Below are 18,639 nucleotides of genomic sequence, written 5' to 3' on the forward strand. Positions count from 1 at the left end.
ATCATAAAAAATATAACTCTAATTGTATTTCTACGGACTATATAAACCTGCTAAAAACTGTGACTACATGTCATTGAACGTGACAACTTTGGAGGGTGAACAGTCTGTTAACAGTCAACAGTTCGCCATATCAGCAGAATCTGACCGACCTGGACTTGGTGCCAAGTCAGCTGGCACAGGAGCAAGATTGCACAACTGTCCTAACAAACTACAGAGGTGAGATCACTCAGAGCAAATAATGATGTTGTTGTTACGGACTGTAACTTACTTTATACCACTAGGTGACAGCAACAAGCTACAGTCAGGGGAGCTGAATGACACCATGTCAGAGCACTGTACAGGCTCTGTTGTATCCTTGTTTATCGTCTTTGGCAATGAATATATTCTTATTAGTTATTGTTGTTTCATTAAATATCAGTTGGCTAGTAGTGTCAACGATGCTAGCAACAGTAGAAAAACGTCGAGTAATTTAGCATGTAGTTCGCTTTATTACTGTTATCGTAATTAGCAACATTAGTGGTGTTGGCACCAACGGCTGAATTAAGCTAACCTAGCGTCAGCTATAGCAATTAGCACTAGTGACAGTGTGCTAGCATCTGTAGTAAGTTAGCTGTAGCAGAAGCAACAGCAGTGTTTAAAGCAGTTAATCTAAGTACTGTAAATAAATGTATGTATATATCAGTGGCAGAAGTAAGAGAGAGTCAAAGAGGCAGCCAAAGCTGGGTTACCAACTGCTAACTCCTTGATGTCCCAGGTGCACCCAGTGTCAGGTGGTTTTGCTAATTTAATGACTGTAGTGTTGTTTGGGGTTTTGCAGCTCTACAGTACAGTTTCATTGCCTAATCTTTTGGCCTTTCAGAGGGGCCATGTGTCAAAATATATGTTTAATAGCCAAATTGTTCTTGTTAATTTCGTGCCAAAGTGGTTAGATAAGATAAGAGTTGTTGAATGGCACAACTATACACTCAGTACTATTTACACTATATACAACTTTCACTAATGCACATATGGAAACACTAATATGTATATATTAATAGATGTATGGGTATATATTGACAGCTGTACAGGATAATTGCACATTGGATGTAATACACACTTGGTGTTTAGTATTAAAATATAAAACAATGTAAGAATAATTTAAACAGTGTTGTGGAATAGATAAATATTGCACGGAGTAAATACTGCAATTGTTTTAGAGCTAAAACAATTAGGCACATGACTGATTAATGCTAGATAATTGGCAGAATTTTTATTTATTTTAGCCAAAATGACAAATATTTACTACTTACTGATGTGATAGTAAACTTAGGGTTTTCAACTGTTAATCGGACAGAACCAGTATTTTTAGGATGTTACCTTGGGCTTTGGGAAATTGTGATTGGCATATCTCATTATTTTCTTTGGCGATTAATTGATCAATCAAAGGAATTAATGGCAGATTAATCGCAGGGTGCTGGAGCTTATCCCAGCTGACATTAGGCGAGAGGCGGGGTACACCCTGGACAGGTCACCAGACTATCACAGGGCTGACACATAGAAACAGACAACCATTCACACTCACATTCACACCTACGGGCAATTTAGAGTCAGTCACCAATTAACCTGCATGTGTTTGGACTGTGGGAGGAAGCCGGAGCACCCACGCTGACATGGGGAGAACATGCGAATTCCGCACACTGTGAGGCGACATGCTACCCACTGTGCCGTCCTGATTAATCAGTACTGTGTAAAAATGTTCCCTAATAAATTTGTTTTAATGAAACAACCATGACCAAATACACTGATATATATATATACTGCAGACTTAACTCATGAGGCCCACATGGAGCCAACAGCAATTTTTCTTCCCTACTTAACAAGTAATCTAGCAATGGTAATTTTGTCTTGATGAACAATAGGAGTGATTGGAGTAAAACTGTTACTCGTGACAGCAGCTGTGGGAGTAATAAAAATATCTGCCAACTCTGTTTCAGATCCTGCACTGAGTGAAAAATCAGAGGCGCCAAAGTGACTCATTCTGATGTGCACAAAGCTCAGGGTGCAAAGGGCAGATGCTGCTGATACTGGTGTCCCTTCTCTGCTGTGTCCATGCGGCCGAGGCCTGTCTGCAGTGTGACCGCAGTATCAGGCACCTACATGAGGACTTTGTCCTGTCTGCTCCCACTGTGGACGACCAGATTGAAATGAAAAAGATTTCTGAGCATGCCTATGTGACCTACAGAGAGACCAGTCTGGAACGAAAGGGAGTCATTGGTGAGATCAAAAAATGGTCTGCCACTAAACAATGTGGCTGTCTTCGCAGATTTCATGGATCTAGACTGAGCTGGGGGAAAGATTCTTCTACTATGGCATCTTGCTTTAATAATCTGCAGAGCATTATACATTTTTGAAATCTTGTCCACTTAGAAATATTTAAAACCATGTTAAAATTCAGTGTATCTGAGAAATGCAGCTGCCTAATTTGAGCTTACTTTAGTCTCTCCTTTTGTGTTTGATAATTGTATGTCCTGTCTGTTGTGTTTTATTCCTATTTAAACTGTAACTGGCGTGTTGTCTTTCTATCTCAAGGGACAATGCTGATAATAACCTTAAGCACTTAATATCTCACATCTTGTCTCTTAGTTTCCTTACATTTTTCCCATATATTGTCAGTTTTTTCCTGTTCTAGCCATTGCAGCTTTTACTGCTATGGTCCTCACTTGTTCTGAATAAAAGTACGAGTGACCTGCCTAAACTATAGAGTATTAAAACCAGTAAAACATTACTGTCTGTTTCCCACCGATTAGATCCCACCACTCTGTACAGAGCCAGAACTGAGTACCAGAGTGAATTTGACCGCTTCTTGAAAACCCCGCACACTGGTGAGAAACAAAATTCTCCCACATCATCACTGAATATATTTAGGTATGATACTGTGATCACAACACACTCAATGTCCACCAGATGTTAAGACAAAGCCTCCTCTTATTTTAAAGGATCTGTGACATTTGAAGCTATTCAGATCCTGGAGAAGGGCAGAAAGATCTTAGAAAAACACTTGGACACATTCATCCGTGATGGTAATTGACTTGAATAGCAGTGAGTGCCCTGCGCGGTATGAGGCAGGGCACTTTGTGTAGGTCATTGTCATGTACAAGATGCATTAGTTACAGACCATTTGTTTGTCTCTCCCTCAGGATTGTGCCCCAACAAGTGTGGTAAGTTTGCTCTGCTTGATCCTTCCCTCTGTATCTGTGTAAATCCTTTTGTCTATGTACTATACATATATATATATATATATATATATATATATATATATATATATACATCAGTGCATGTTTACAGAACACGTGGGTGTGCATGTGTGTGTGGTATGGTCTTCAGGGCTTTTGAAACGCAGAGTAATGGATTGCTTCTCTTGCCGCTACAAGATGTACATCTGTCCCTCTCCCTCTGGTCAGCAGGACTGCGGTGGTATGTTTTTATTTGTTTGTATGTGTGTGTGTGCATGTTGTTGGCGAGTGGTTGCGGGCTCGTCGTACGTATGTACTGGGAGCACAGAGTACATCGACACAAGCTGTCACGAGTGTGTAAATGTGTTCCTAAGCAAGGCACTGCTGCTGCCAGTCCATGTGCACAGCTAATGAAAAAGATTACTCAAGTAATCCCGATGAAAATGAATGAAGCGTCTCTCTTTTTCTCTCCTCTCTCCTTTTCTCCAGAGTACCCATTGCAGGCAGAGGAGGGAGGCCAGGCAGTGCTGAACTGTTTCCTCCCGTGGCATCGCCTTCTGTTGGGAAGAACAGAGTACCACTACTCCTGGGCCCCCGGAGAGCCGGGAACTAAAAAGGTCCCTCTGCCATCACTGGATGTTTCTCAAACGTGTACACACACAGATGCATAAGTAGTAGCTCAGCACTTTAAAACCACTCTGCATACTTCCTGATTCCCATGTATGACATTCTGTTCCTTATTTAGCTGCATGAATATGCAACTTTGCTGTCCTACACCCACTAACTTACAGCTCTCACTTCCTAATTTGTGTGTGCAGCTGAACGCCAGTGACTTCAAAGCCTTGGTGGTGACAGACGACTCATCTGTGGTCTTAAATCAGCTGGATGAGGATGAGCAGGGAACATATCACTGCTCTCTGCAGGGCCGTGATGGAACCATCTTCTACCGAGTCACTTTCCTACTCACTGGTAGAGTACAGCCCTCAGATAGAAGAAAAGATAGATGGAAAAACCGTCAGATAATTTAACTCTGAAAAGGCAAACAGTGACATCACATTGAGTTAATTCAGCACATATTAACAGCTGCCAAACAAGAGAACAAACACTCCAATAAACATTTGTGAACTCTAAATAATTGGCAGTAAATGACACACTTGAAGATCTGTAAAACAGTGAGCTGCTTACATGAGATGAATGTCTCACTCTTGGTGTTCTAGTTCAAGTGCTCCTTAAATTTTAGTCTTCAGGCCCATGGAGATGTTAAAGGTTCTCTATGCAACGCTCGGAGTGTTAATATAGCAGCAATTTGGTTTGTTAAGTGGACGACAGCAGCATGGAAGCATAGCGCCCTCCCTTCAGTTTCGTCAGCACTGTTGCCGTTGTTTACTGTGTGCTGCTAACCGCCAGCTTAAGCAGGCTTTGTACTTCTGAGTTAAATTGACTCCATACCCACGGCATAAGCTGACGTGCACTTCACCAAAAATGTAACTACACGTCACAGTGATGCAGACCACCTGTTCATTTTCGGAAACTGAAAACCATTTTCCCCAGTTGGAACCATAGGTGGAAGCATATTAAGACTGTGTGTAATTAATCCTGGCTTCATATGAATAGAGGAAATTCCACTAGCCACTGAGCTAATTTTTGCAAAGGGAAATGCCAACGGCTTATGCTAATAAAGTTAGCATGTTGTATTTGTGGGGATAACGTATCTAGCAAAAGACAGTTGTTTAGTTACAATGGAGACCAATTTTGTACATGTGTCTAATACTGTCGCTTTTTTTTTGTGTGTTTTAGCCTAGTTCAGACCAATGATTCGTGATGAGACAAAACCATTTTTCTTTGCAGAGAAAAGTTGTAGCGTTGCGAATTAGCCGGTCTGAGATCGACTCCAACCGGCTGATGGTGTCATGTGCAACTCAGCTATTCAAGTCACCAGTGGCTGGTTTTGCTACGTAAAGCATGTCACCTGTTTCTACAGCCAATCTGCTTGCAGTGAAGTCTGCTGGTCAAGTCAAAATGACCACAGACGGCGTGTTCGCTTGTTGTGGCAGGTGCTCCATTCCCGCTGAGCCCTTTGTTTCTGTCCTCATGGTGTGTCGGTGTCAGACGGTGGGTAGCTGCTGCTGCTCACTGATCAACACAGACACATGACCGCACAAGTATATGCTCACAACAACACAGCAACTTGTGAAGGCCACGGCAAGCTCGCCGTAGAACCTCTGAACATCTATAAATCAGCTTTTAGCCGCCTTTATGTTGAGAACCGTCTCCAGACAACTCATATGCTCTGAATTACGCATAGAGCCCCTTTAAAGGATATTCAGGAGGTCACATCCAAAATTAGAAACACAGCAGTTCATTTCAAAGAAATTAATTCACTACATGTTCAAAAGGTAAACTAAAGGCTTATAATTAGTATATGCGTATGTGTGTGTGTCTGAGTTTGTGGTTTGTGTCTGTGGGCTGGACGCTGGGTGTGTCCATTTTTTTATGTGGGTTGGTGTTTTTTCTCTTTTTTTGTTGCTGTGTGGACTTTCTTGTATTTTATAGAGCGCATACTTCCATACATGTCTCTTATTGCTGTATGGATTTTAATAAAGAGCACATTTGGTTTCACATCAGGTGAAATGAGCTGTATTCTGCAAATTGAAAACTACTTCTAAAAAGTGGTTTCATTCTCCACATCAGTTCTGTACCTAAAGCTTACAGTTCCAGCAATAACCTGCTAAATGAACAAGATAAATCCTCCCTGAAAGAAAGCCTTTTGTAGATGGAGTCCATGGCCGACTGTGTGTTAGTGTGGAGGTTGGTGACCTGTGAAAACCCCTCGTCATTGTCAAAATGTCAGAAAGTCTTGCCTTCATATTTCCCGTCTACAAATCTATAAGCTCATCTGTTATTTTCATCCTCTATCTTCACAGTCGCCTCTTTGTCCAACCAAACTCACCGACCTGTTGTCACTCTGCCCTTCCTGCCTCACGGAGACAACTACTCACCTTTTCAACCTACTGCGGGCCTGCTGGTGCCAGTCATCGCCATGGTTACCGCTCTGAGCCTGGCAGCGAGCGTAGGCCTCGCAGTCGTCCTGGGGTGAGAGACACTAAGTGGGCGGAGGGGAGAAAGCGAGGAGTGGAGGTTAGCAGGAAGGGGTGGATGTGAAAGAGGTGACACGGAGCAGTGAGCGAGCATGACAAACTAAATGATGCAAGACGAAGGAAGTGGTGGTGTGGTCATGTAGTTTGAGGAGTGAATCATGATTCATGAGGCTTAGGTGTATGTCACACGAAGCTACAATAGCTTTATAAATAAGTTAATTGTTTATAATTGGGGCGATTATGTCACTAAGCTGTTTTCTCTGAGAGTATCATCACTTTTTCCAGGAAGTGATGTCACCTGAAAAGTCACAGGTGTTAGCTGAGATTATAACACGCAGATGGGCAGGTTTTTCCGTTATTTGTTGTTGTTTTTTTGATTAAGTTGGGACTTTAAATTAGCATAACTGTGTTTGTGATCTTTGTAGACTGATGATGAGTCAGAGGAGAGCTGCAGAGGCGCCAAGGAGAAGGAGGAAGGAGGGAAAAAATAAACAAAACCCAGTGTGATGAAGATTTTTTACACAGTCAATACACACCTTAATGACAGGGAGGTTTTACTCACTTCAGCTGTGACATTTCTCTCAGTGGCTGAATAAATTTCCCAGCACACAATGCCAAGTCACGTCTAAAAATGACATGGAAGTGAGAAAATATTTGTAAATGAGGCTTCATAAAGCATAAAGGGTGTGAAGATGTTTTTGATAAACATGTTTTAAACAATAGAACAAATCCAAAACACTGACATTGTGAATCATGGTGAATCAAACACTAAGATCTTGCTCATAAAACAGAGCTCAGTGTTGTAATAAAACCAGAGCGTACAATACACACACACTTAAACACACCCACCAGAAGTCCCCCAGAAACTGCTCAACTTTCCGTAACATTAAGCACCAGCTCGCCAGAACACATTGGTGATCTGACCCCAGCAGGGTCACGTTCCCCCTCAGTGGAGCGATGGCGTTGTCACGTGGGCGTTTATGAGAGGAGTCGGGGATGAGGTAAATCTCCTGGATTACAGTGTTTTTTTGTTTTTTCCAGAGATTAATAGTCCCAGCCATCCAATTAATCCTGGATAATCCCCCTGTGGGAGGAGGGGGCAGACGGGAAGGGGTGAAAGCTAGCAGCAGATGTTTTCATCAGGGTTTCTTTTCATGTTTATTTACCTATATATTCATTCAGAGAGTGAACAAGGGCTTTTTTGCGTTACTAATAATGTTATTCTCATTCTGAAGTCACCACATCTTGCGACACCATTGCCAGACTTTTTAATTCTCTGTCTCCCTCTGCCCCCAGTGCGCTCTCTGTACATTTTGATGACGCAAGCTGATTCAAAAAATAGTCACCTCTGATATTTACACAAGTTCTGTCATGATCACCACCACCTCCTTGTCATCAACTCTGCACGCTGGTCACATGCCGTATTTCCGCTCACTGTTTTTTATCTGTCATGACCTTGTGCTTTTGTCAGCACCTTGCTGGATGTTGATGTAAATGTCAAACTTCCTGTGTCGGAGCAAAAAACGTCATCATCGTTATCAACAAGAGTTAATTCACACACATCTCTCAGCATTGTGTCAGGCTCTGATGAGCTTACATACTGTAGGAAAGATGATCTGAACCAAATGAAAATGAAAGCAAGTGACTGACAGATGTATGAGTCAGAGCAACCAGGAATTAAATACCTAAGTCACCTATGAGATCAGTAATTGCTGCTCAGGTTTTTCAGGGAAATTTCTAACAAACTTTTTGAATCAGAGATAGTTAGTGCGGGTCATGACAAATGTAACACGGCTTGTGATGATACAGTGTGAGGGTGTGTGTGTGTGGATGTTGAGGCCTGCATGGATGGTGACAGGATGTATGTGCGGTGCAGTTTCCTGTCTGGCTGCTGAGGTGGGGGCGAATGTTGAAAAAAGAAACCGTTCTTTAAGACTCCCTCACACAGAGACAGTCACGTCACGATCTTCCAACCCGACAGACCTCGTCTTTTCACTGCGGGTTCATATGAGTGTGTTCAAGCCTAAAGTGCAGGTTGAGGCTACAGTAAATGCACGCTCAGCAGCTCCACTGACAGCCGTGATGAACTGTGTGCTCAAGTGTGTGTGTGTGTGTGTGTGTGTGTGTGTGGATTGAAATCGCAGCCTCAGCAGGGGGAGAGCATGACAAAGTGGGAGTGCTGCTGAGGGGCCAGCAGGCAGCGGCGAGGGAGGAAAAGAAGGGAAGTGGGAACATGAGGAAAGTGGAGTCAGAGGTTTGAGTGGGAGACGTATGTGGGAAGGCAGAGTGCTTTGAATGTGGGTTATGAGGAAATGAAGACAAAGACATCAGATTACACTTTGATATAAACTATCCCACATTGCACATAAAGTATGTTTCTCTGAGGGTTACAGAACAATGAGTGTCCTCTATCTGGGGGTGGAGAGACGTCTGAAATATCCTACCCAATTAAAATTACTGGAATTAAATATTACTCATGTAGAACTGAGACAAAACGCACAGAACAAGTCTCTTACAACAAAGTTAAAGATCATTAAAACCCCTTTTTGTTTATTAACACTCTAAAAGCTATTCTGCTTCATCAGAAATGTGTTTGAACACATTTGATTTATAGCGGACAACACCGTCACCAACAACTGTCATCACATTTGGATCCAAATATTGCTCAATCTCGACTGGAGCACAGGTTTACGTAACATCATCCTTTCCAAACTGAGTCCTCCCCCTACTGTAAACCAGTTAGATGATCACACAGATACAGAAATGACCCATGTAAAATAATCAGAATTGCTCCAATTTCAATAGAAAATGTGAGGTTCTTATAGGACCCTAACAGTCATGGGTGTCTTGGGTGATCCAATCACAAGCAGACAGCACTAAGGGTGCTTTCAGACCTAGAGTTGTCTTGCTTTGGTCCGAATCAGGGACTAATTTTGTTTTGTATAATTGCCTAGAGTTGGGTCGTGTTCTCACAGCAGCATTTACAAGTGGACCTGAGCGAGAAAGCTGCTCTTGATTGGTCAGAATTTCCATGCGGGAAAACAATGTTTTGATGCATTGGATGTGCTGAGTGTGCATATTAAGGCAGTACAGGAGGAGGTGCACATTAATAATCCTCCAGGACTGTAACACGCTCATGTTTAACCCAAACAATGTGTCATGTGACTGCAGTTGGTTTGGATCCAGGTCGGAACACGTTCTCACCACAAACAAACCGCACCAGAGTTCGTTTGTAACCGGACCGAGACCACCTCTTCAAGAAGGTCTCGGCCCGGATGTTTTGGTGCACATACGAGTGCGATTGCTGTGTTCACACCTGCACAAACAAACCGCACTTACCGAACTGAACTCGAGTTCGATTGAACTGAGCCAAACAGGGCAGGTGTGAAAGCACCCTAAATGATCCAGTCACTGAAACCACTTACGGAGGTGTTCTGGGACACATTTGACCTCATGTTTTTTTGTCAGTGTATCCTGATGCATCCCCAACAAGGATTATGTCATCAATGCAGGACATTATTGTTGTTATGGTGACAGTGACAATGCTCTGCATCTTGCTCATTTGACGACAAGTGAGACAAAGTTTTGCATGACCGTCCATCGTTTTGTCCAATTGGAGGAGACATGTTGGATTCTACTGACAGATATCTCCAGCTGGGCTGACATAACCGCTAACGTTACTAGCAAGCATGCTAGCGAGTGTGGGCATAATAACTACGCATGGGACTCTTTGACTTTTCTGTGCAAGTGACCTAGACCAGTGAATCCCAACTGGTGCAGCCACAGGGTCCAGATTTCTCCTTAGTTAAGAGTTCAAGGCCCACAGAGGTTAATATACTCAGCGTCATAGTTGCATTTGGCCATGTTGTCGAGCTAGTTTGCTGACTCTTTCAAGCACCTGTCCGATAGTCACTCACTCTACAGCAGGAAACTGCACTTCAAAGTAAAAAGCTCTGTGTAATTTGTACAAACTTAACACGTTTGTACGTCACTTGCGGTCCATTCAGAATGGACTTGTGACCCACTTCTGGAACGTGACCCACCAGTTGGGAACCACTGACACAGACAGTAACAATATCTGAACACAAGTACACCAGTTGTAGATCCATGATAGACACAGGTGTGAATGGCGACGTGTCTCAGCTGTCCATTTGTGTTCAGATCACTGACAAACACATTAATACCAGGTGTAAACAAGCTCATGAAAAGAAGCGTAAAGGGCCTTTGAGGTCTTCAAGGAGGAGCCAACATCCTAACATAACAACATGCAAACACCCTATCAGCTGTCTCCAATTCATTGCTGTCTTACAGTGAACCTTGAAAAGTGTTATTTTAATATTTAACACTATTAAAGGAAAAAATAATGATCATTTGAGTTTAATAATGAGTGATGACCATATTTTCCTGCTAGAAAGCTCTCTAGCAAATTTCCTTAAGGGAAAAGAGGATCACTGCAAACTTCCATAGGATGCACATCCTGTTTGCTGAGCTGAAGGCTTCCCTCTGGCTTTCCTAGTTGAGCACTTGACTTTAACAGCAATCTGCTCAAAGGACACTGTAAGTCTGGTAATGTTCTGCGTTTCTTATTGTCAGTAATCCCATGAAAAGCCGAAGTTTGACACATCTTATTCCTCTGTGCCATAACCTCCATCATGTTTCAATGTTTTCTGGTGCTGCCTCTCCATTAACCTGTGCTGGTTGGAGCTAAATTAAAGGATGGAAAAAATACTGAGGGTTACATTTGAGGTATTATATTTAGGGAAATTAACATAGGTCTTTCAAGATTTAGAGACAAATATATTGTATGTTGAGGGTTTTTTTAATCTCTCCTTCAGAAGGCTGAAGACAGAGGCACCTACAATTTAGGACTGGGTGGATGTAATACATATGTGACGGAAAAGTTGACTTAACTGATTGAGCACGTATCGCCGAGTAGATCGGAGTTTGTATAAGAGAACGTGTAAACTGAAGAATCCCTTGGTTCATTGGTACAGGGGAGCACAAGGACAGAGATTTTTTTCAGGCAGTTTTATCTAATTTTTATTTATTTTAGTATTTTTTGTTGTCTTTTTTTTCTCCTTTGTTTTCTTTTCTGTCCTTCCTATTCTTCTCTCTATTCCAAACTCATCAAGAGGTCCACTTGGGTTCCCACTTGGGAAAAAAAGTAGAAGGATGAAAGAGTTTTTAATATAAATATTTATTTGACTTTTTTAAAGATTGATGTCTTGTTGATCTTTTAATCTGAATTGTTGACAATAACAAAAAATATAGAATATTACTAACCGTGAGAAGTAAAATGTGCTCAAAGTGCAAATTTATGAAAAAGTGAATCACTTAATTATGGGACACTTTTCAATAAGTTACTTTACACTTCAAAAAGAAGCTTGTGTGTGTGATTAAACATGTGTAGCCCACATGTGGCGCAGGCCTAAACCCTCAGAAAATGAACAGGAACTATATCTGTATCTATAATTTTAGTAAAACCAGTGCACTCTGCAGCTGTTTCATTGTGATTCAGGTGTTTATATTTTAGTGCAATGGGCATTAATGTCACAGGAAAGAAAGATTCATGTGCTCCAGATTTCCCAGCAGTGCAACATTTTACTTTTCACGAGGTAAAAAGCAGCAGCAACAAATGTTAAGCACTGAGAGGAAAGTGTTACTGTGTGTGTGACCTGCATGAGAACAGAAGCTGTGATGGCCCAGAGGAGCTCAGGTTTAAGCTAAACCAAATAACTCAACTCTGAGGGCTGCTGTTTTGAGGGCAGGGTGAGGGGGCGGGGTTTAGACTCTCTGCATCACGTCATTCAACACAAAAACACGGGATAACCCCAAACAACCACGTGCGCGGTAGGAAAATCAAGCAGACGTCAGTGTCCATATGAGGAGTGACGGGCAGGCCATATATGGTCGTTCCGCCTGTGACGGTGTTCCTTCTGTGGAAAAACAAAGGCGGGGTTGGGCTGGCCACGCCCCTCTTACAGCTGTTATCAATGAACAAGTGAAACTCTCAATCTAAAGCCGATTTTAACAGAGCTGACGGAAAGTACTCTCAAGATACATCTGCAGGAGATCCTCCAAGAGTACTTTACCCACGGCTTTAAATTATTACAGAGAAAAAACACTTTATTTTTTTATTATTTGATATTTTTAGTTGTGAAGAACTAAAAGTTTATTATTTATTATTTTTAAGTTATTGTTAACACACTTTTTTCAGCCATGACTTCAAGCTGCGAGCCTCTGGAAATAACTGGCAACGAGCTGGTTCACATACTCAGGACCCCCCGGGACCAGTACACCTCCGCTGGGTGCGCGGTGCTGGACTGCAGACCTTTCCTCGACTTTTCCTTTGCGCACATCCGCGAGTCCCGCAACGTCAACTGGAACTCAATGCTGCGCCGCAGGTCCAAGAGCTCGGTGGTGGCTCTGGAGTGGCTCATCCCGGACAAGGCTCTCCTGGGCCGGCTGCGGCGCGGCGAGTTCTCCCCGCTGGTGGTGGTGGATGAGAGGAGCCGCTCAGTGGCCGAGCTGAAGGCAGAGAGTGTGGCCCAGATGCTGCTCACAGCCCTGCAGAACGAGGTCCAGACACAAATCTGCTTTCTACAAGGTAATAGGACTTTTTAAATTTATTTTTACGCACCAAAATTTATCATTTGGACTCTACTATTTTACTTCTTTTTTTTTAAAGAAAAATATGAATATATTTTTAAGTACAAGAGTGTAATTGTCAGTGTAAAGGATAAAGGATGAATTTTTATATGTTTAAAGGCTTATATTTTATGTTTGCCACATAATTATTATTGTTTCATGCATAACACATTTTTTAAGGAGGTCTTTGGTGAAAGCTTGGAGCTTAGCTAATACTGCGTGACCTCCATTTAGGTGGATTTGAGGGATTTTCGGAGGCCTATCCAGAGCTCTGTTACAGCTCAGCCAGCAATCACCTCCCTACAGTGGAACCAGAGCCAACAGTGACGGGTCGGAGGACACCAGCATATGATCAGGTAAGAGAATTCATCTCTATGTGAGGTTAAAGGCAATACATAATACAATACAACTCTTTAAGTAATGGAAATATTTCTGAATTTCCAATCTGTATGGTGATGATTCTTGTTTTTAAACATAGATTCTGTCTTTATTTTTTAACAGGATGGTCCAGTGGAGCTGCTGCCCTTCCTGTTTTTGGGCAGTGCCATCCACTCGTCCCGCAGAGAGACCCTCGCAGCAGCAGGCATCACAGCTGTGCTCAATGTTTCCTCCACATGCCCTAACTTCTACGAGGGGGAGTTTCAGTACCTGAGGCTCACCGTGGAGGACAGCCTCGCTGCTGACATCAGGGCCTGCTTCTCCACGGCCATCGCCTTCATTGGTGAGTTCCTCCCCTAGACGTCCAGATATCAACCTGTGTGTAGCATGACCTGAAGATAAAAGTAGACCCACCAAACACACAGTTAATTAGTCTTGTCTTAGTTAAGTGAGTCATCTTTTTACACTCTTGATGAAACATAAATTATCCAAAGCATTTCTCTAAGCAGCTTGTACAGCTATAATCCACTCTGTAGCCCAGACTTATGGGCCAACAGTGTAATCGTCCGATTACAAAACAACTGGATTAAACTGCACAAGTTGTAGAAGAGATTTTTTTTCTTTTGCCTGTTTTGACCTCTTACGTTGCAAACTTCAGTTCAGGAGATGACAGATTAGGATTTGTAAGACCTAACTTCACTAGTGGTGGATTAGTTTTAATTTCTGGGTCGATTTTTTTTCCTTCAGTCCCTCAGTTTAAAGCTTTCTATGTATTTCTGCTAGTACAACATTTTCACTGATGTTAAAGAAACTGATGTGAAGTGGAACACAATATGCTAATCTCTCTTCCTCTTTCCGCCTTGTCTTTTTTCCGCTCTCCGCCTACAGACTCAGTGAAGCAGAGCGGTGGTCGGGTGCTGGTGCACTGCCAGGCAGGTATCTCTCGCTCTGCCACCATCTGTCTGGCCTACCTCATGCACACGCAGCGCGTCAGGCTGGATGAGGCCTTTGACTTTGTGAAGCAGCGACGTCAGGTCATTTCTCCAAACCTGGCCTTCATGGGTCAGCTGCTGCAGTTTGAGACAGATGTGCTCTGTCAGGGATGAAAGCACAGACGAATGAGGAGGAAGGAAACACACATGACTGTTCTTTATAATCAATTCTCCTGCCTGGTGTAGGTGTTGAGTCAGAGCATTATCAGGACTCATTTGTACAAATGCTTGTACGATTAAGGCGACGTTGTACATTCAGCAAAAAGCTATTGGTGCTGCTGGTGAATCTGGAGAAACTGACAAACAGCAGCTGGCGATATAAACCTGTTATGAACAATTGTGTTTCTCAGCCAGCAAGTCGGAGCAGCTATGAGGTAATTTCCCTGACGTTTTATACTCGAGGGAAATGGTGCCTGCTTGTCTGGTTTTGCGTGTTACTGTGTTTGAATTATGTGCCTGGTGTTTTACAAGGGCTGTCTTATTTTCATACTGAAAATCATTCCTTCACATTTACGACCACTGTGACATGACGTCTTTTTATGAGACAACACTGTGTTAACTACTTAAGGCAATACTGGATGAATTACTGGTCTAATTTATGAAACAATGCACCAACTACTGTTGGTGTCTTATCATGCTGTATCCTGAGATAGATTACACTTTGTCAAAGCTGGAAGAAACTGTTTTTATGTGTGTATAGAGTTTTTATTTTTATTTATTACCTGTTCTGACAGTGTTAGCATTATTACTGTCTGTTTATGCACTTTATACCTTCAAGGTTTGGCTGATTCCTGCTGTTTTTTCCACTAAAATAAAAACATGCTGGAGAACACTGAGTCTGGTTCACTCCTTATTTTATACAAACTGTAACACACATATCCAAAAAGATACAGTCACTATATGGTCCACATTACAAATGCATATGTTCACACTGACCTTGCTACACTCTTGCTCAACCACGGGGTATTAAAATTGTGCATTGCGGAGTGTTTTGGAGGATTATCCACAGAGAATGGGTTTTACAGTCTGAAGTCCTTTTTGACCTCGACAGCCACTGACATAAATTTCACATCCACTTACTCAAGTTTTGAGAACAACTGTGGACGATGTGAGCAGACTTGAAAGAGAGCAGGATGCCTTTAAGGAAGTTTGGAAAGTCAACTGAAGAACTGTTTCCTCATACGCATACTAATAATACATTTTTTACAAACTGCATGTGGCTTTAGTTTCCTCATTTTGCAAAATCCCACCTGAGCTATTATCACATCCACAAACACGTCAACATGTCTGTCAGAAGAATATGAGGTCATATGAGGCGCAGTTTAAACAAAAAGCAGTGAACTTAGACCAAACAGGCAGAGACGACAAAGAGCTACTGCTAATGGTCCATTAAAGACCAGCTGCCACCACTACCTCATCCCCTAATGCTAACTGTGCCACCCACGCCCTTTTGAAAAAGCTAAAACAATCCACTTCCTCTCATTTGAAAGTATCCATTACCCAAAATGTACGCAAGCGTAACTGCTACCTCTTGACTTCTTCCTCCCATCAGCCATAGTTTTCCAGACACAGAAGAGAAATGCCCCTCGGAGTTTTCAGGTTTTGGTCGAGACTTGAGCTGAAACCCAGAAAAATAACATTTGTTTTGGTTTGTGTTCATTTGGACTCACAGTCACATTCAGTTTACGTCATTTAGAGTATCAGACCCTCATCTGTTTAGGCCAAAATGTGCTGCATATAAATATCCCTGCTCAGTTAGATAAAGACTTATTGTAGGGCCTGAGATTCAATTTATATGATGGAAAACATCCACACTTTAATCCATCCAACATTCATCTATAGGTTTCATTAAGAGAGAGCACTGATTACCTAACATTTAAAAATAGAGATGGCTCAAAGTCAACCAAACTTGCAATCACTGTTTCTCTCACTGTCTCACATGCTCATTGTTTTTACATGTCTGCTACTATTCTAATGTATTTTAGTGTATTATATCCCACTGTGTCACACTGCAGTGCTGCTTAAGTATTGTATTATTAAAATTAGGCCACATTAGCTGACTCAGGCACTTTTACATTTACATTTCACACCAGTTCATTAATGTGACAGCCACAGTTACCAGTTACTTTTTAGATTAAGAGTTCAACATTTTAAAACTATATAATAAGCCTATGAAATGCACAACATTGTTAAGATTAAACCAGTGTTTTTTTGTACCATTTTTGGCTTTATTAAAAAAAGAAAAAGTAAGAAAAAGCAGTGGTTACTTGGGGCTCCTTGTCGCATTCATTCTGATGTCTTTGAGTTATCAGCATTTCCACAAAAGAGCAATTTTCTCCTCTAAATTTGACTCCCTTCTCCTGGATTTACCATAAAGTTAGAATATATCTCCATACCTCGATTACGAGGTAAGTTATTTAGATTTCTTTAACAGAATCAGAAGTGTTTTTCATCATGTTTCAGAATTGTTTCAGCAGGATTGCCAACATAACACATAACTGATGTGTTATTCAAAGCCTAAATTCCATACAAATAATATTCATACTGGTTCAGATAAATAATTTGACTGTTGAGCAACAGTTTTGTGTAAAGGGAATCAAAGGCCTGTCCCAAATATAGCCCTGCTGAGTTCAGTGATTTAAGCAGATTATAGCCCGGGCTACTAATTGAAGTTTTACGGTAACTTCTTTTACAAAAGGTCAAAAGCCAAAAATGTTTGGAACAGCTGCCTTTGTCCGTCACTCTAACTCTAAACAGTGTCTATTTGGGGCTCCTTGTCACATTCACATCACAAATGGTTCATTGAAATAACAGTTAGAAGCCCAAAGAGGTAAAATTATCCCAATATTTCACAAAAAAAGATCCGAAGATTGGAGAAAATTTAGAAAAACTAATAAGAATATGTGTAGCCAGAATTATCTTGTGACCCTTTGAAGGAGGTTCAAACCCTAAGATGGAACCTATCAGGAAGTACTGGTAAATAACAAAGGAGGGACTCAAAAGCACGACTCACAGATGCACTGAAATGTCAAAGTATATCAGAGGTCGGTACACAGGAGTCAGTCCAAAAATCAAAGTAAAGGTTTCCATAAATACAGAAGATAGGTCAAGTACCACTAAAACACTCAAGAAAAACTGCTGGAACGTTCACTAGAAACAGTGAGGATGAACTAAATACACAATCGGAGGCAGCGTAACGAGGGCCAGGTGAAACTAACCAGGGTGACGTAGGTTACCACACAGACAGAAAAATACACAAGGGCAGGTAGTGAGAGAGACAAAGGAGGATCAAAGTAAAACAGGCACTGGTAAATGACTAAACTGAAAACAAGAACAGATAGCTTTAACATCTGGAGCAGGATGTAACGGGAACTACGAGACTTAACAAGACATAACAACCTAAATGTACAAAATTAAGTAATAGTTAGCTTCGACTAGTTATCTAATGATGTAATATATAACCACATGTAAGTACTTTTGCTTTTAAAAGTTCAAGTACATTCTGCTGATAATACCCCCAACACTTTTACAGTCATAGGCGGATTATGAGACAATGGACCCCTGAGCACAGATATTTGTTAGTTATGTGTCTCTTTGTAGTTCCTTAGCATGTCTCTGTTGGCATTATGCGTCTCTTTAAAGGTCAATATGTGTCTCTTTCAGGTATATCTGTGTCTTTTTGGTTGCTTTGTGTCTCTCTGTAGTTCCTTAGCATGTCTCTGTTGGCATTATGCGTCTCTTTAAAGGTCAATATGTGTCTCTTTCAGGTATATCTGTGTCTTTTTGGTTGTTTTGTGTCTCTTTGTAGTTCCTTTGCATGTCTTTGTTGTTGTTTTGGGTCTCTGGAGAGGTTGATTCGTGTCTCTTTTGGGTCTGTCTGTGTCTTTTTGGTTGTTTTGTGTCTCTTTGTAGTCATTTTGTGTCTCTTTGTAGTTCCTTAGCATGTCTTTGTTGCTGTTTTGTGTCTCTTTAAAGGTCAATTTGTGTCTCTTTCAGCTATATTTGTGTCTTTTTGGATGTTTTGTGTCTTTCTGTAGTCATTTTGTGTCTCTTTGTAGTTCCTGTTGTCATTTTGTGTCTATTTAAAGGTCAATTTGTGTCTCTTTTAGGTATATTTGTGTCTTTTTGTTAGTTTTGTGTCTCTTTGTAGTTCCCCTGTATGTCTTTGTTGTTGTTTTGTGTCTTTTTAAGGTCAATTTGTGTCTATTTAGTTGTTTTGTGTCTCTTTGTAGTTCCTTTACATGTCCCTCTTTTCGTTATGTGTCTCTTTTAGGTATATTTGTGTCTTTTTGGTCATTGCATGTCTCTTTT

At 41.4% G+C, this 18,639-nt stretch overlaps 2 protein-coding genes across 3 annotated transcripts; both read left to right on the top strand.

Annotated features, from left to right (window-relative positions):
• The first annotated feature begins 32 nt into the window (after window positions 1-32).
• LOC126394599 (izumo sperm-egg fusion protein 1) lies at window positions 33-12,169 on the top strand. 2 transcript variants are annotated; one of them, XM_050051521.1, is made up of 10 exons: window positions 33-216; window positions 1,974-2,253; window positions 2,787-2,861; window positions 2,976-3,059; window positions 3,177-3,197; window positions 3,364-3,453; window positions 3,702-3,829; window positions 4,031-4,181; window positions 6,137-6,305; window positions 6,736-12,169. In XM_050051521.1, exons 2-10 carry the CDS (start codon window positions 2,052-2,054, stop codon window positions 6,815-6,817), a joined length of 1,002 nt encoding a protein of 333 aa, XP_049907478.1. In that variant the 5' UTR covers window positions 33-216; window positions 1,974-2,051; the 3' UTR covers window positions 6,818-12,169. The 2 variants fall into 2 exon arrangements, with proteins under 2 accessions (XP_049907478.1, XP_049907479.1); XM_050051522.1 differs by lacking the exon at window positions 33-216 and adding an exon at window positions 337-770.
• A 184-nt stretch (window positions 12,170-12,353) lies between these two features.
• dusp2 (dual specificity phosphatase 2) lies at window positions 12,354-15,158 on the top strand. The gene is made up of 4 exons (XM_050051523.1): window positions 12,354-12,917; window positions 13,193-13,314; window positions 13,460-13,679; window positions 14,225-15,158. Exons 1-4 carry the CDS (start codon window positions 12,530-12,532, stop codon window positions 14,440-14,442), a joined length of 948 nt encoding a protein of 315 aa, XP_049907480.1. The 5' UTR covers window positions 12,354-12,529; the 3' UTR covers window positions 14,443-15,158.
• Window positions 15,159-18,639: the final 3,481 nt, after the last annotated feature.

This window comes from Epinephelus moara, chromosome 8 (assembly GCF_006386435.1).
Source record: "Epinephelus moara isolate mb chromosome 8, YSFRI_EMoa_1.0, whole genome shotgun sequence".
NCBI lineage: Eukaryota > Metazoa > Chordata > Actinopteri > Perciformes > Serranidae > Epinephelus > Epinephelus moara.

What these genes read in the sequence shown, in the direction of transcription:
- LOC126394599 (XM_050051521.1), top strand. Translation starts at nt 2,052, where the DNA reads ATGCTGCTGATACTGGTGTCCCTTCTCTGCTGTGTCCATGCGGCCGAG. An exon ending in CTTGAAAACCCCGCACACTG is followed by an intron (nt 2,862 to 2,975) that starts GTGAGAAACAAA and finishes CTTATTTTAAAG; the next exon opens with GATCTGTGACATTTGAAGCT. An exon ending in GAGAGCCGGGAACTAAAAAG is followed by an intron (nt 3,830 to 4,030) that starts GTCCCTCTGCCA and finishes TTGTGTGTGCAG; the next exon opens with CTGAACGCCAGTGACTTCAA.
- dusp2 (XM_050051523.1), top strand. Translation starts at nt 12,530, where the DNA reads ATGACTTCAAGCTGCGAGCCTCTGGAAATAACTGGCAACGAGCTGGTT. An exon ending in ACAAATCTGCTTTCTACAAG is followed by an intron (nt 12,918 to 13,192) that starts GTAATAGGACTT and finishes ACCTCCATTTAG; the next exon opens with GTGGATTTGAGGGATTTTCG. An exon ending in CACGGCCATCGCCTTCATTG is followed by an intron (nt 13,680 to 14,224) that starts GTGAGTTCCTCC and finishes CTCCGCCTACAG; the next exon opens with ACTCAGTGAAGCAGAGCGGT.